Source organism: Balaenoptera borealis, assembly GCF_965194805.1.
Source record: "Balaenoptera borealis genome assembly, chromosome: 14".
Lineage (NCBI taxonomy): Eukaryota > Metazoa > Chordata > Mammalia > Artiodactyla > Balaenopteridae > Balaenoptera > Balaenoptera borealis.
The window spans coordinates 529,846-546,676 of NC_138875.1; the positions used below are offsets into that span (position 1 = coordinate 529,846).

The following is a 16,831-nucleotide window of genomic DNA, read 5'->3' on the forward strand; positions in this document are numbered from 1 at the left end:
CCTCCTCCTGTGGGACCCAGCCCTGGGGGCCTCGGGCACACTGCGGGTCCCGGCACAGCGCTCAGACCCCGAGCAGCTCCCAGCGCTGGAGCCGCTCCCCGCCCAGAAGGGCCCCTTGAACAAAAGGACTCGGCTGCTCAGGGAAGCGTTTTTCCAGCCCAGCTTCGGCGAGGCGCTGCGCCCACAGCCGGGGGCCCAGGCGGCCGGAGCCAGGCGCCAACGCGGCGTGCAGTTGTGTGACTTCTCAAACGTCGAAAGGATGGGAACTCAGAAACGGGCCTGACTAACAGCAGAGCCTCGGGACGTACCTGAGTTGCTGCCGTGGACTTAGGGGCAAATGGCCCGCCCTGCGCCACGTGGCTGCCGTGGGCGCGTGGGCGGCGCCGGGACCAGCGTGGCCCGCGGGAGGGGCGGGCGGGGAGGGAGGGAGCGGCACAGACACGGGCCTTTACAGCATGGAGACTTTATTCTGGTTAAGTGGGGACGACTTTCCACATTGTAACATCAAAGAAAGAATTTGAATGTTAGGAAACTGCAGAACATTAAATGGCCTTTCATTTCAATTCTCAGAACGGCAAAGATGGATGCTTTACAGTAGCAGTGAAATCATTAGGGCTCATTTTCAATAGAAAGTCAAGCTGGTTCGACATGGAAATTAAACTTGGAGAAACAATAAAAAGGGAAGGAAAGGAAATCCGGCCCCGGCACGGATACGGCGCGACTGTCTGCGGAGCCCCACCCTGGCCACCTCCCGGGCCCTTCCTGCCTCACGCCCGCTCTCGGCAGCCGCCGCCGCGCACCCTGCATCACGGAGACGGGCCCAAAGGCGCTGGAACCTTCCGTGGCAGGTGCGTGGCCCTAGGAGGAGAGCTTGGAGTAGCTGGGAGGGGACAGCTTCCGCTTCAAGTACTTCAGGACGTAGAGAGGAAGACAGCTGACCACCGTGATGGCTGACACTTTCCACACGAAGGTCACAGTCGTGATAAAGGCAAGATCTGTGGGAGAGAAACCCAGGAACAGGTGTCAGGGGCGCCCAAGGCACCGCAGAGGTGGGCCTGGTGGAGCCTCGGGGTCTGGGTTACAGCCCCGCCTGCACACCAGGGGCAGGGGCCCCTCTAACAGGAGACACGAAGGCCCAGCTGTGCAGGGCAGGTGCTGCGCGGCCCGCGGGCTCGGTCCAGAGGCAGAACCTCGCGACGCAGCCTGGGGCCGGCTCAGACCGTCCGGGCTCCTCTTCGTCGTCCTGAGGACAGGCGACCCTGGGCGTCGGGGCCTCGAGGCCGCTGGCAGAGCTGTACCCGTGAGCCCACCTCCCGTGCCCCTCAGTCCTGCCACCACAGGGGACGTGCCCCCAGGCCGACCTCTGTTCCCAGGGTTAACGGCCGTTCTAATCCTTTCGGGCGAAGAGCCGCGTGAGAACCCGACGGGCGGCCGATCCTAGGACAGCCATCCCTGGAGACTGTCGTCGGAAGTGGGACGAAGTAGCCTGGTAGGTCCACGGACGCTGAGGCCCAGGAAAGTGCAGGGAAACCCCGGGTCTGCGTGCACCCCGGGTCTGTGTTTAAGCACATTGTAAAAAAGCCGGGAAGTGTTTTCCAGGGGTCCAATCACTAAAAACGGCAAAATGTTGCGGGGACGACCCACGGTCGCCTGACGGACACGGGTGCTCATCGGCGGACGCAGGACGCCCAGCACCGTCCCCTCCGATGAGCCGCAGAACCCCGACGGGGCCCAGGGCCCAGGGCCGTCCACGCTGTCGCCAGGCGGGAGGAGCCCACAGCAAACGCCACGAAGAGGAGAGGCGGGGCTCTTATCAGTCGAGCTGCTGGAGTGACGGCGTTCTGCTAAGTTTCTGTAGTCTTGAAGGACGCGGTAGCGTCAACGACCCGAGAAAGCTCCACGAGACGCCCTGCCTGTGCCTGCTTCACACGGGGACCCGGGGCAACCCTGCTGCTGGTGTCCCAGCTGTAGCTTCTGCTTTGTGCTCTGTGCACACGTGCTGGGAGAAGGAGCTGCGGGCCCAGGGAGACGCCTGAGAATAAGCCAACATCGCTCCGTGCAAGAGCGTTAATTCGCGTTCACACAGGAAAGCAAACATCTATTCTCAAAACAAAGTAACCAAGATATTATAATTTGAAAATAACCACTTCCTATGTGCCATGTCTATTTTTTTGGTGAATGTTTCTTTTAATGCAAAAACACGAATTTTTAACAGTTTTCCTATCTACGTACTCACCATTGAGTAGATACTTGGATGTGAATTCACCCAACTTCTGCTTTTATGTTGGAATTCTTTTTACTTCTCTACCATCTATAATACGTTAAAGTTATGGAAGAGGCACAAGATTCATAAGTTCCCGCTGTTGAAACTTGCCTAAACACTCATTTTGTAATTGATAGTTCTGGTGTGAAGGATGGAGATGTTTTCACAATACGTGAAAAGTGACGTTACTGTCACTTTTCACCAAAAGTAACTTTATGGTCCGTTGCTCTCCTCCACTTCACAGAAATACGAGGCTCTCATCTTTCATCCCAGTGAAGTCTGCTCGTCCCAGGTCGCTGGTGTTAGGAACAGGAGGTAGATGCCGACTTTTGACTTCAAGGGTCAGGGCTCTGCCTTAGATGAATTTTCCGACAGTGGCGAGTGAAGAGCTGGGTTTGACGAGGCGCGTCAGGTGAGGCGAGATTGGAGCGCGGCCGTGGACGGGAAGCGGGGGTCGGAGAGGGGCCGGGGACGGCCGTGCGAATGCACCCAGGGCAGCTCAACCCTCCCCCAGGGCCACGTCGGGTGACCCCCCTCCCTCCCCCACGCCAGCCAGCGCTGACACCCAGCAAGCAGGCCCCCTCCTCAGGGCCCTGCTGGTAACGGGGGCGGGCGAGAGGCGGGCAGGGGCGCAGTGACCCAGGCCACGTGCCGCCTGCAGGTTCTGACGCCACTCCGGACCGAGGCGGCTGGGCCCCGTGGCTCGGGGGGAAGGAGGGCGGGCGGCGCCGGGCCCCATCCTGGAAGCCCTCTTCCCTGCAGCCTCAGCGGCCTCCGTCAGGAAAAGGGACAAACAATACAGCTCTTGTGGGGAGAACTCGGCACGACTTCATGTATTGTTGCAAGGGGTTTAATCTTTCCACAAAAATAACTCTGTGTTGTGAAGCTGTCTGATGTGGGTTTTATTACGACCTGCAATCTAAGATAACGTAGTAGAAGCAACAAAGAAAACGTTCAAAAACCAGTAATAGACAGCTATTCAGAAAAGAAGTCTGAAGCAACTTACCAAAATATTTATTTAGGAAAGCGAGCGAGGCCACGTAGCAGCCGAGGCTGAGCAGCTCAGCGACCGCCATCAGCCAGTGCCACGTCCGGACGGTCAGGGCCACCATCAGAAGCTCCGTGAGGACGAGGGCCGTGAAGGAGATGGCCACCACGTGCACGAACTCTGACTCGAAAAGCACCAGGGCCCCGGACATGAGGATGCCGCCTGGAAAACAGCCAGGGTGAGCGGTGTGGCTTTGGACACGACGACCGTGCTACTTGGGTCGGCAGCTCTGTTACTGTACGAGGGGGAGGGGCGCTGACGGACGCTGACAGCACCGACAGACACGGGCTGTGCGCACCTGCACCCAGCGGTCCACGTGAACTCTGGACTGGGGGGACACAGTAAGATGCGGGCTGGCAGAGTGGGGGGGAGAGCCGTGCCTGCACGCCAGTTAGCCCCTGCGTGCTGGCTGTCGCCTTCCAGGTCGCCTTCCAGGGCCGTCTGCTAACCACCCTCCACAGGCCCCCATTCGTCTGGGACACCAAGCGGAGGGCAGCGGGTGACTTCTGACCTCGTAATTCATATTTCTCGAAGTCTGGCTATCATGCCAAGAGAGAAAGCCATTGTGGGGCGTAGGCACTGTGGTAAGTGCTGATTAAATTTTTCTGGATTGTCTTTTATTTAAAAACAGGTCAGTTTTTAGGTGGCCTGCACCAGTAAAAACGCCAACCCCCGCTGCGTTGTGAAGAGGCCTGCGGGACCAGCTGCTGGGGTATCGATTCACAAGATAAACTGAAAGCAATATTCAACTGCTGATGAAATGTTAAGCTTTTGGAACTTAACTGGGAGGTGAAAACAATATCGCCCATAGAAGACAAAAAAGCTTCAGTGCAGGAGAAGGCAGGTCCGTCTTACCTTGGTAAATACTGATTAAAACCCAGACGAGGAAGGTCTTACAGGATAAGGATCTTCCCTAGGGTAGACAGTGGAGCAGCTTAGTTAACAGAGCAGAACACACGTTTTCAAGTAGCTACGTGCGGGTGACTCGTAAAAGACCCCAGGCCCCCAGCCCGACACACGTACTGATCCAGCCACCGTCTTCCTCCCGTGCACCCGGGCCGCCCGCCCTGCGCAGCTTATGGTAAAGGGGTGAGCGGTCTCTTCTGTTTGACCTCTGGTGACCTTAAGCCACGGCTATCCATTCCCGGGCTTCCTAGTGACCCAGGAGTCGACGTGTATAAAACAAACATTGAAACGCACTATTCTGCATAGTAAAAACAATTTCCCTTTATTTCTTCTTTATTTCTTGGGAACAAATCTTCCTATATCTACTTCTTAGTTTCCTTAGATGACAAAGGATGGTCTATCACACCTGAAGTCAGAATTTAGGCCCCGGGGTCCTTTCTGGAAAAGATGCCATATCAACGAGCCCCACACAAACAAGGGTTTCTGGCACAGCAACCTTCACCTTGAAAACTCGGCCTGCGTCCTGTCCGACCACACTCCCAAAGACGCTTCTATCCGAGAAGGAAGATGGGGTCACAAGTCGCCCCCCCCCCAGCCCGTTCCTGCCAAGGGCTGGTTGAGGCAGCACACGTTCCTGAGGCCTGTGGACGACGGTGTCGGGACGAAGCCCGGCGAGGCCACGGCACGGGACTCACAGACCATCACGCTCGTCCCCCACGTCTCCCGCTCGCCGGCACAGCCGACAGACATCGTTTCCGTTTATGGATGGAGAAGCCCCGGCAGCCTCAAGGTCACGCTGCAGCTAGGCCTAGCGGATGAGACCACAGCTCTGCTGGGACGCGGGGCACCCCCGCCAGGAAGAGGTGGCACGTGATGCTGAACGGCACGAGGAAGAACGAACCGCACATAGGACAGAGGGACGCGTCAGCACAAGGACGCCCGGAGGCTGAATCCCGCCCGCCCGGCGTCCTCGGACACCTTTCAGAGAGACGGTGGCAGCAGCTTGGTCCCGAGGGGCCACCTGAGAACGTCCTGGCTGAGCCCGAGGCCTCGCTGCGTGTGAGTGCGGACAGCAACCTTCAAACATGTTGTTTGTTAAAAGGCAATATTGTTTTTTAAAGGAAGAAAACAGCCGCGCCCGGGGACAGACCCTGGCACGCGTGCACACAGGCCCTCCTTCCTGCCTCTGTCTGCACCTGCACCAGACATGCCGCCGCCGACTCGGCCAAGCGCAGGGGCCCTGCGGTGCCACGTCCCGCGGCGGGAGCCCCGTCTCGTCTCCAGCCCCCTCCCCAGGCACTCACAGACGCTCTCTCCCCGAGGTTTCTTAGGGCAGCCCCCCCCGCCCCCGTGGTTCTGTGGCTCACGTGTCCTGCGGTTGGAGCCCTTTGCCCCAGTCTGCATGCCAGCTCCTGGGTGGACGGTTCTGTGCTGGCAGATGGCCAGTCTCCACCCACCACGTGCGACAGAAGAGTCCCTCACCCCACAGCTCCCGCGCTGCCCCCTGCCAGTCACCCCCTCCCACCCCAAGCCTCGGGCGGCCGCCCATCTGTCCTCTGTCCCTAGAGCTGTGCACTTCCCAGAGCGGCAGGTCACTGGGGTCACACTCACTCTTGCGTCTGGCTTCTCCTGGGCAGCAGGACGCATCTGAAGAGTCGCCTGCGTTGCTGAATGGACGGGTTTTCTCCCGTCATGGACACGATCCCACGGCGTGGTGCACCCTCACGGGCGGAAGGGCGGCCGGCCGTTTCAGTTTTTGGTAATTACGACAAAGCCGCCATCAACTTTTCTGCACGTGATTTTGTGTGAACGTACCTCTTCAGTCCTCTTGAGTAAACACCTAGGAGTAGGATTGCTGAGTCACGTGCTAAGCGTGTGCTTAACTGTACGGGAAACCGCCAAGCCGTCTTCCAGGGCGGCTGCACCAGCCTGCGTTCCCACCGGCACGGCTGAGTGTCCCTGCCAGTGTTTGGTGGTGTCGGTTTTACATTTTTGCCATTCTAACAGACTGTGGCAGTATCTCATTTTAATTTGCAATTCCCCGATGAAAAATGACGTTGAGCGTTTTTTCATAAAAGTGATTACTTGCCGTCTGTACACCATCATCTTTGGTGTGGTGTCCATTCAGGTCTTTTGCCCATTTAAAAACTTGGGTTGTTTTCTTTTCGAGTTTTGAGGGTTCTTTATATATTCTGGATACACGTCCTTTATCAAAAGTGTAATTTGCGAATATTTTCTACCAGTCTGTGGTTTGTTTTCCATTTTCTTAACAGTGTCATTCACAGAAAAAAAGTCTGTAATTATGATAAAGTCCAATTTATCAATTTTTTCCTTTATGACCCCATATCTAAAAGTTCTTTGCCTAATGCAAGGTCATGCACATTTCCTTCTGTACTTTCTCCTAGAAGGTCTATAGTTTTACATTTTACATTTAGGTCTAGGACCCACTGTGAATGAATTTCTGTGTGAGACCTGAGGTGTGGCCCGAGGGTGACCAGCTGTCTCGACACCGTCTGTTGAGAAGACGACCGTCCTCCACTGGATTCCCCTTCACGTCTGTCAAAGACCGGCTGACATGCGTGGCTGTAGTTCTGGGCTCTCTGTTCTTCCCCACTAACCTGTGTGTCTATCCTCTGCCAGTGATAAAAACCGGGTACTGGGAGGCTTCCAACTTTGTCCTTCTTTTTCAAATTTGTTTTGGTAATTCTAGTTCCTCTGCTTTTCCATATAAACTTTAGAATCAGTTGTCAATATTCAACAACACTGAGACTTCCGTTCCACGAACATTCATTTATGCCTTTCTAGGATTTCTTTCAGCCAGTTTTACAATTTTCAGCATGGAGATCCTGCACATATTTTGTTAGTTATACCAAAGTATTTCCCTTTTTTATGCTGTTATAAACAGTGTTTAAAATTGTTTTCAGATCTCAGTTGTTCATTGCTACTATACAGAATTAGAAATAATTAAAAATATTTTTTCCTTGTATCCTGCAACCTTACTAAACTTACTAGTCTAGGAGGGTTTTTTTGTGGATTCTTTGGGATTTTCTACATAGACAATTCTGGCATCTGAAAGCAGATATTTTTATTTCTTCCTTTTTAATTTCTATACCCTTAATTTCCTTTCCTTGCCTTATCACTATTCCTTTTAAAATTATACAAGGATACAAATACACATTTCAAAAGCTAAAACCATTTTGAGACTATTCAACAGAAAATAAAAATAGTGAAGTAGTCCTAATAGTTCAACGTCTAATGGTTTCAAGGGCTTTTATGAAGGACTGTACATCACCTACTTGATATCTTGACAATCAGTACAACTATAACTCAGGTGTCTCTGTAGTTAGTGAGTAGTTTAATTTATCATGAATATAACACTATGGCTGGGTAACTGAACTCACAGCTACAAGGCTGAACTATTTCAGGACCACACAGGCTGACTCAGCTGACCACGGGTCACCTAAGTCCCGACCCCAGGGCTCAGGCTCAGGTGGTTTTTCATAAGAGGCCACAGACCATTCAGGACGAATAAAGTCATCTGTAGGGTTAGGAGAGGGATGAGTACATGTTTCCCCTCTAGCTGGCAGCACCAGAAAATCAGAAGTGACTGCACTCACCATGAGTAAAGCTTAACAGCTCAAAGCGGAACGCGACCCAAACATCCTTACAAATACATCCTTTTCTGTAAGGAGTGAGAACTATATGGTGTTAGGAAGAGGAAGGAAATGTTGCCCCTTTGTTTAACTGATTCATTCCCTCCCTCGTTCATTCACCAATTACTGAACAGACACTGTGTCCAGGTTTAGGCCCTGGAGACAGAGCAGAGGACACATGTTCACATTCAGGATCGGCTGATCTCGGGAGACAGAGCAGAGGACACATGTTCACATTCAGGATCGGCTGATCTCGGGAGACAGAGCAGAGGACACATGTTCACATTCAGGATCGGCTGATCTCGGGAGACAGAGCAGAGGACACATGTTCACATTCAGGATCGGCTGATCTCGGGAGACAGAGCAGAGGACACATGTTCACGTTCAGGATCGGCTGATCTCGGTAGACAGAGCAGAGGACACATGTTCACGTTCAGGATCGGCTGATCTCGGGAGACAGAGCAGAGGACACATGTTCACGTTCAGGATCGGCTGATCTCGGTAGACAGAGCAGAGGACACATGTTCACATTCAGGATCGGCTGATCTCGGGAGACAGAGCAGAGGACACATGTTCACGTTCAGGATCGGCTGATCTCGGTAGACAGAGCAGAGGACACATGTTCACATTCAGGATCGGCTGATCTCGGGAGACAGAGCAGAGGACACATGTTCACGTTCAGGATCGGCTGATCTCGGTAGACAGAGCAGAGGACACATGTTCACATTCAGGATCGGCTGATCTCGGTAGACAGAGCAGAGGACACATGTTCACGTTCAGGATCGGCTGATCTCGGGAGACAGAGCAGAGGACACATGTTCACGTTCAGGATCGGCTGATCTCGGGAGACAGAGCAGAGGACACATGTTCACGTTCAGGATCGGCTGATCTCGGGAGACAGAGCAGAGGACACATGTTCACGTTCAGGATCGGCTGATCTCGGTAGACAGAGCAGAGGACACATGTTCACGTTCAGGATCGGCTGATCTCGGTAGACAGAGCAGAGGACACATGTTCACGTTCAGGATCGGCTGATCTCGGTAGACAGAGCAGAGGACACATGTTCACGTTCAGGATCGGCTGATCTCGGTAGAACCCGAAGTCAGGTGGGTGATGCTTGGAGCATTTACACTCTTAGCATAAAAAGACTGGCTACGAAATAAGTATAAAGCCAGGATATTTTATTTCGAAGTAGAGTTCTTTCCTTTCTGTTTTACAAGGGATGTGCACGCTGCTTCCCTTGATTACCTTTGCGGTATTTAATGAATTTACCGTGACCTGAGATTCCTGCTCAGAACTTACAAGATAAATCATCTGTTGGACAGTTACTTACATTCCAGCCCGTGGCTTGTTTTCTGCTACTGTCCAACCATCATTTAATTTACCCTGAATTCATGTTTTCTTTTCCTGACTGAAGGCTTGTGGAGACCAGGAGCAGCGCCTTCTAGGTCTTTACAAGTGCCCGGCACGGGACCCTCAACCGTGCCACCCACAGTGACGGACTCGGACAGACTGCCTGTCCCCAGCGGGTGCAGAGTGCTGGGCTCAGAAGCAACGTAAAGCTTCAGAATGCTTCTCTATCTTCAACAAGAAAAATGCTCACTTCTTATCAAGTTAACTGGTTGAGTGCCTTAGTGCTACTTTATTTTCAAAGGATTTAGAGTGTATGCAATTTTTAAAGAAATATATACTTTAAAGACAAAAAGTACAGATTTTGGATCTTGAAGAAAAGGAGTCTAGAGAAAATAAGTGACTGAACTCTTGTCAAAAAAATTAGGAATGTGGTCCTGACTTTAGGATATTGAAATATTCTAACTGTTGGTCACCCTAACAAGAATGGAAAGCCAGCACCCTTAAGGAGACCCAACTTACTTGGAATTGGACGTGGTTTCCCAACATCCCCTCAAGTTCAAATGTATCAGCTAATGGTGTGGATTCACCACCTCGCGGCTACAGTCAGAGGGGAGCTGGGACTCAACGCCGGACGCTTGTGACCCCGGAAGCCTGCTTTTACCACGAGAGTAACGTGGCAACCCACAAAGAAGGTTCTGGTGGGCAACAGTGAAAGTGGCGTGTCCCCTCACTGGTGGGGACACTGCCTGCAGTCCTGTTAGGAAGTCCTCCCACCTTGACGGTCTGGCAGCATCACCTGGCCTCACCTGCAGTGACCTTAACCCTGAGCAGCCACCGAGCCCCTACACTGATGTTCATAAAAAGCTTGTTTCCCCTTCATATCTGTGAGGCAGCATTTAGGGAAACATTTCTGGAGCCACTGGAAATAAGGAAACACACAATCTACTAAAATTATAATTATTCGCAATAGCCTCCTGTAGTTTTTGGATCTTTGATCCTATTCTGCTTCACTGAATGATGATCGTTTCACCATCTTAAGATATTAAACCAAAAGGTTTTTCTTCTACTTGTAATACTCACAATCATATTTTTATCATGATAATAATGCTTTATATATGTCTCACATCTGTATCTTATTATAAAATAAAATATTATATTATCAAATATAATGTTTGCTATTTTATCTTATTTTATATTACATTGTTGAGCTAGCTTTATTTTTGGCCTGATTATAGAAGTAATACAGGCATTTTATATTTTTTTCAATGGATTTAAAAAATCTTAATCTCAGATTTCCCTGGTGGCGCAGTGGTTAAGAATCCGCCTGCCAAGGCAGGGGACACGGGTTCAATCCTGGTCCGGGAAGATCCCACATGCCGCGGAGCAACTAAGCGCGTGTGCCACAACTACTGAGCCTGCACTCTAGAGCCCACGAGCCACAACTACTGAGCTCACATCCCACAACTACTGAAGTCCACGTGCCTAGAACCCGTGCTCCACAACGAGAAGCCACTGAAATGAGAAGCCCGCGCACCGCAACGAAGAGGAGCCCCCACTCGATGCAACCAGAGGAAGCCCAAGCGCAGCAACGAAGACCCAACACAGCCAAAATAAATAAAATAAATTAAAAAAAAATCTTAATCTCATCAAATTCTTACAAAAACACCATCAAATCCAAAGATTTACGTGACTTACCCAACACCACTGGGACTGGTTAGAGGTCAGCTGGGCGAGTCTACCTGTTAATGCCTAATCTGATTCTTTCTCCATTACAACATACGGCTACAGCTTTAAAAATCAGAGTCGGTAACTTCAGGTTATGAACTGTAAACCTAAATTTAATTGGGGGTCCATGGACTTTGTTCTCAGTGTTGGAAGGTTCTTTTTTTTTTTTTAATTAAATTAAATTAATTTTGTATACAGCAGGTTCTTCTTACTGGTTATCTGTTTTATACATATTAGTGTATATATGTCAATCAGTGTTGGAAGGTTCTGAGGTCACCATGGTTTGTGTGTGGGGAGCTGGGCATGTCTTCCACCCAGTGGAGCATGTTTTCTATGCTTTCATAAAAAACATGATAAATTTAAAACTTCTTTCAGGAATGCTTAACTGTCCCAGAGCAGTTCTGGGCGGCGTGAATGAAGCCTGCGCAGCTCAGGGAAGAGGACTTCTACCTCAGTAGCGTCACCGTGACAACAGCACGCGGGTCTCAGGGACAGAAACATACTGCAGATCGCTTTCAGACAAAATTCTGAAGTCCACGGCCGGAGGAGACGTGGGCATTCAGAGGAGCTCCTGGCCAGGGCCCCAGGTCCCTAACGGCTCGGACGCCGCCGGCTCCAGGTGGGCAGGGAGCTGGCCCCGCCCGGTGCGCAAGGCGGGCCGGGAGCCCCGCTCAAAGCATCCTTCACCCAGAAAGAGGGAGCCCTCGGCCACGGTTCTACGTCCACAGAAGTTCCACAAGCGGTCACGAGCACCCTTCGCAGTTATAATTCTACGCGTGACATCAGAGCTGCACTGCAAACATTTGCGCGAACGCCCTTTCCCCTCTGATGCCTAACCGGGGCCGCACCTTGGTGAGGTCTTTGTACAGCTCTGGGTACAGCATTGCCATCTCGGGCTTCACGTCTTGGTCCAGCACCAGGGAGAAGACAGGGAACATGGTGTAGACCGTCGCATACCTGGAGGAGAGCAGAGAGGTTACACGGGGGGCCCGGCACCACCGGGAGCACAGCTCTGAACCAGAGGCCAAAGGTCAAACCCTAAACAGAACAAAAACAAGTTGGCAACCAAGCACCACTTGTCCTAAACTGAATACTTACCCACAGCACAGGAGCAAGGGCTACAAGCCACAAATGCTGACAGGCAGCAGGATCCTTTTTCTTTTTTCAATTAAAGCTTTTATTTTGAGATCACTGCAGAAGTGAGTTCAGTTATCAGAAGTAACAGAGAGAGATCACGGGGACCCTTTAACCAGCTTTCCCCAGAGGCAGCATCTCCAAATCTGCAGCCAGTCTCCAGCGGGACGCCGACACTGACATGGTCCAGACAGTATCCAGCCCCACCAGGGCCCTCGGAAGCCTGCTTCTCTCCCAGCCCCTCTGAACCCCTGGCAACTGTCCTCCATCTTATAATTTTTGTCACTTCAAGGTGACACGCAGGCACCACACAGCAGGTGACCGTGGGGTTCGGCTGCTCGTTCAGCCCCAGTCCCTGGAGGGTCACCACGTGCGGCCATACGACAGGCCGTCCTCTGGCTGCTGAGGAGCGTTCGCGGTTGTGCACAGAGCAGCTCTGCACCCCGGGCACTCTCTGAAGTGCATCTGGGTCGTTCCCAGCGTCCGGTTATTACAAATAAAGCTGCTATAAACATCCACTGCACGGGTTTTTTGTAAAAGTAAGTTTCACGTATTTCAGACACGGGTGCCACCTGGGATCGTATGTCCACAAGTGCAGGCACTGGGCATAGGGCAGCTGTATGTTTAGTTTTATAAGAAACTGCCAAACTGCTTTCCAGAGCGGCTGCACCATTTACATCCCTGCCAGCATATAGGAGGGATCCGGATGCTGAATCCTCGCCATAATTTGGTGCTGTCACAGGTGTTTCAGCCATTCTGAGAGGTGTGGAGGGGCAGCTCACTGTGGTTGAAATATGCATTTCCTGGCGGCTGATGACACTGACCGCCTCGTCACGGGCCCGTCTGCCGTCCCCGCGTCCCCCCGAGTCCCCTGCGCAAGTCTCCCGTCCGTCGTCCAGTGTCAGGCTGCACTCTGACGGCTCCCGATTCTCCACCTTCAGGTTCAAACTCTAACTTCTGCATCAGGTGCAACAAGCACACGCTCTTTACTTTCCTCTAGATCTCTGATTGCTGTTGTTAGTCCCCTTAGGGCTCAGGGCGCTGAAACGGCCAGGGAACCCAGGCAGAACCCGGCCCACACCCCCGGAGCCAGCCGACGCATGAGGACCAGGCTGTGCGTGCACCCGGCCCAGTGACCTCCTGCTCCAGGATTCACGAGAGTCACAGCGCAGGCCCAAGCAACCTCTATTTTCGTAAAGAGGTCGATGAGAACCCTTGTTATTGTGCCGGAAATGCCCCCGGCTTTTCAACCAAATACAGACATCGTCACCACCCCTTTTATCAGCTGATGCTGCTGAAGGCAGTTTCCAGCGTGCGATTGGGTGGCTTCCTCCAGGGTCCCAGCGCAGACCCCCATCCCCCCATCAGCCCCCAACCCCGGGTGGCAGAAGAGCCATCTCCCGCACACAGGCTGGGCCACCCGCGGGGACCTCGCGTCCGCTGCTTCCCTGGCCGAGCCTTCGCACCCTCCCCGCACCCCGCCCGACCCCCCCAGGTGGTAGGGACGTGGCATGGTGGATCTCACGGCAAATAAAGGAGGAGCAGGCTGAGGGGGGGGGGGGCTGCTGGGCCGAACGCTTAATCGTATGAAAAACCGGCCAGCTGTCTTCTGGGCTCGTTTCACCATTGTGCGCTCCGGCCAGGAGCTGTAAGTCCCGGGAGCCCCAGCTTCCTGCTGACACTTAGCGCGGTCTGTCTTAACTTGGTCTCCAAGTGGGGTTAAAATTTCCATTTCCTGTAACTAATGATGTTAATATATTTTCATGTGCTTATTGGCTATTCTTACATCTTCTTTTGTGATGTACGTTCAAATCTTTAGCCTTTTCTTAAAAAACTGAGTTGTTTGGAGATCATGAAACATTCTGGGTACAGAGCTCTCATCAGATATACGTACTGAAAAGACTGTTTCCCAGCCCGCCCTTTCATTTGATTAATATTGTCTTTAGAAGAGCGAAGACTTAATTTTGATGAAGTCCATCTTGTCAATTTCTCCTGTAACAGTTCACGCATTTTGCACCTAAGGGATCTTTGCCCCCCAAGGTTCCAGGGATTCCCAGCTGTGAATCCTGCCAGCTTCCCTTGTCTCCGGCATCAGTGCCTGCTGCCTGGTGCCCACGGTCTGAAAACAGCTTTTCCCTGTACCTCAGCCTGTCTTCCAGTCGCGTGGGCTGAGAGGACAGGGCGTTTCCTGTCACTCCGTGGTGCCCCTCGGTGACGGGCTGCGAGCCCACCTCCTCAAACACTCGCCCACGCTCCCTGCCTGCAGCTCAGGACTCGTCCTCAGATGTCACGTGCCCTCCTGGTACCCCGTGGAGACGGCATCTGGCAGTTTTCTCACATGCATCCTCAGGCTCCCCACTGAAGTCCCTTGCGAGGATGCATACCTGTGATGGCCCGGGGCGCCTCCTGGGAGCTGTGGCCATCACGCGAGGGACACCTCAGCTAGAGCAGACCTGCGTGTCTCCGAAGATGCTGCCCGAACACGGGGCGTTGGCAGCTGTCGGGCAAAGGAGGGGTTTGGCTCGACCACGTGGAGCAGGCCTCGCAGAACCCTGGATGTGCTGACGCCCGTGAATGCTAATTGGGCCAGGATGCACGGTGCTTCCCCAGAGGACCTGCCAAGGGAGGCGTGTGGAGGGAGGGCACAGCCCCTCCCAGGACCGCAGGGATGTGGGCAGACGCAAGCGCAGGCTGAGTGACGGGAGTGGGCCACGTGCCGCCAGGTGGGCTCCAGGGGGCACCGGGCGGCCTCGGCACGAGCTTCCTTCCGTGAAGTAACCAGCAGTGCGGTGGGCCTCACCTGGGTCACCAGTCCCTAGAAAGCTAATGAAATGAACTCGGATAAAAACCATACACAGGTGGAACGGAATTCTATCAACTGTCCTGTAGTTTCTAGAGCCAGTTATTCCATCATGGAAGGTCAGTAATTTGGTCTGGTTAGATTTTATTTGATAAAAACATCACATTGCTTCCTGCCCAGTTCTTTATATTTGTTTTCTAGGTGAGGGCAGAACTATTTTATTATTTATTTTTGAAGAAGCTTAACTTAGAAGCATCTCCCTCCATTCCTGCCAAATCCAAGGAACTAATGCTTCAGAGAATTACAGGCGCCTCGTTTAAGTGATGGACATGCAGAGAAACTTTAAATAAAACTTTCAGTGAAGACTGATGATAAATAGGAGCTTTAAAAATAATGGGCGCTTATGCGGACAGGGCTCAGGCTGCAGAGGGGAAATGAAATCAGGCCTAGAGCTGTAATTTCATGAACTCAGGCAGTTATTATTTAAGGAGTAATCACCACTGCCCCTTAAAATTTCCTTTTAAAGTTTCAAATCCATACTTTGAAAAATGGAAAGTGAGAATGGTTATGCTTTTCTTTGGCCTCCAAGGAAGAAATGCACTGGACAAACTCAAGACGTAACCGGCATTACTGTGCAAATTCTGTGCTATTTAGAGTAATTAATGTGATGATTATTGCAAAGACTTAAGCAACCAACGGAAAAATGTAAAAAAACGTGTAGCTTTCTGTACCTTAGGCTTCTCCCTCTCTTTGAAGGACTCTAGGAACTCCTGCTGCGATCAACAGCAGGCTGCCCGACCGCATCGCCCAGCCCAGCAGCCCAGCAGCCAGTCGTGGTGGAGCCTTTATATCCTGACCGGGGCCTGGGGGCGGGGGAGGGACAGTGCTTCCCCTCCGCCTCCAGGGACCTGCGATGGGTCCGCATGAGTTCCGTGGGGAAGGATACACTCTAATTTCCACAAGAACCTAACCTGTTCAACAGCTCAAGCCACACAGGAGCCAGGGGAGGAGAGGAGGAACGATGGAGAACCGGGGCGAGGGGACCGGGGTCCAGCCCCTCCGGCTCCTGGGTGGCAAGCCAGGCGTTCAGGGATGCGTCCACGTGGCAGGAGAGCGGCACCTTCACCGCACACCCCCACCACTGCCCTGGCCCCGTGCTGCCGAGCTCAGCGCCCTGTCCTCTTCGGGGCACAAGCACCCACCCCAGGGCTCCCTCTTCCTGGAAAGCTCTCCTGCGCCCACACCCCAAGCTCGGTCCACCCCTCGCCAGCCTCCCGCCGCCCCTGCCGCCTGCCCTGCACCCCCAGACACCCCCAGAGCCGGTCCCACCAGGTCCCCAGTTCGCTTTGATGTCCACTCTGGAGACACGGGTGTGCGGACGCGGCGGACGCCCTTGGCCCCGGGGGAGGAGGCCAGGACACAGGACGGGAGGCCGAGGTGGCGTCTGGCTGAGGGAGCCCCATCACTAGCGACGGGACCTCGCCCACCCAGCTTCGCCCTGAAACCAGCCCACGTCACGCCCCCGACGCCCCCGCCTCTCGCTGAAATCCCCAGGATTCTCGGGGTTCAGGGAGCCGCCAGGCGACATGCATGTAACCGTGTCCTTTAACCGGGCTCCACGGGGTGCGATAACCCGCTGGCTTGTCCTCCACCGACCTGGGAAGACGCTGAGGCCGGGAGAGGGCACGCAGCCCTTCCGGCGCCGGGCCTCCCTCTTCTCCCCGTGACACGGGGGGGCCGTGCCCCTGTGGCCGAGGGATGCGGGGGGACAGGACGGCGCCGGGACATGTGTGCTAACTGCCGTCGCCCTTACCACGCAGTGGAGAGGCCCGGCCCCGCGGGTGAGGGGCTTTGCGGAGGAGAGAAGCCGCGCGGTCTGTCCACCGCACAGCGGCCGCCACGCTGACTTCACCTGCTGGCGCGGTCACGGAGGATGAGGAGAGGAAACT

At 53.4% G+C, this 16,831-nt stretch overlaps 1 protein-coding gene across 9 annotated transcripts in view; it reads right to left on the minus strand.

The window, feature by feature from the left end:
• Positions 1-447: 447 nt before the first annotated feature.
• The window catches only part of ATP9B (ATPase phospholipid transporting 9B (putative)), a 229,667-nt gene continuing 213,283 nt past the window's right edge, over positions 448-16,831 (minus strand). For all 9 annotated transcript variants that reach the window (XM_082355629.1, XM_082355621.1, XM_082355623.1 and 6 more), the window contains 4 exons: positions 11,797-11,905; positions 4,167-4,224; positions 3,270-3,473; positions 448-995 (listed from right to left, as the gene is read on the minus strand). In XM_082355629.1, the coding sequence (XP_082211755.1) occupies positions 859-995; positions 3,270-3,473; positions 4,167-4,224; positions 11,797-11,905 (508 nt within the window). In that variant the 3' untranslated portion in view covers positions 448-858. The remainder of the gene's footprint in view (positions 996-3,269; positions 3,474-4,166; positions 4,225-11,796; positions 11,906-16,831) is intronic.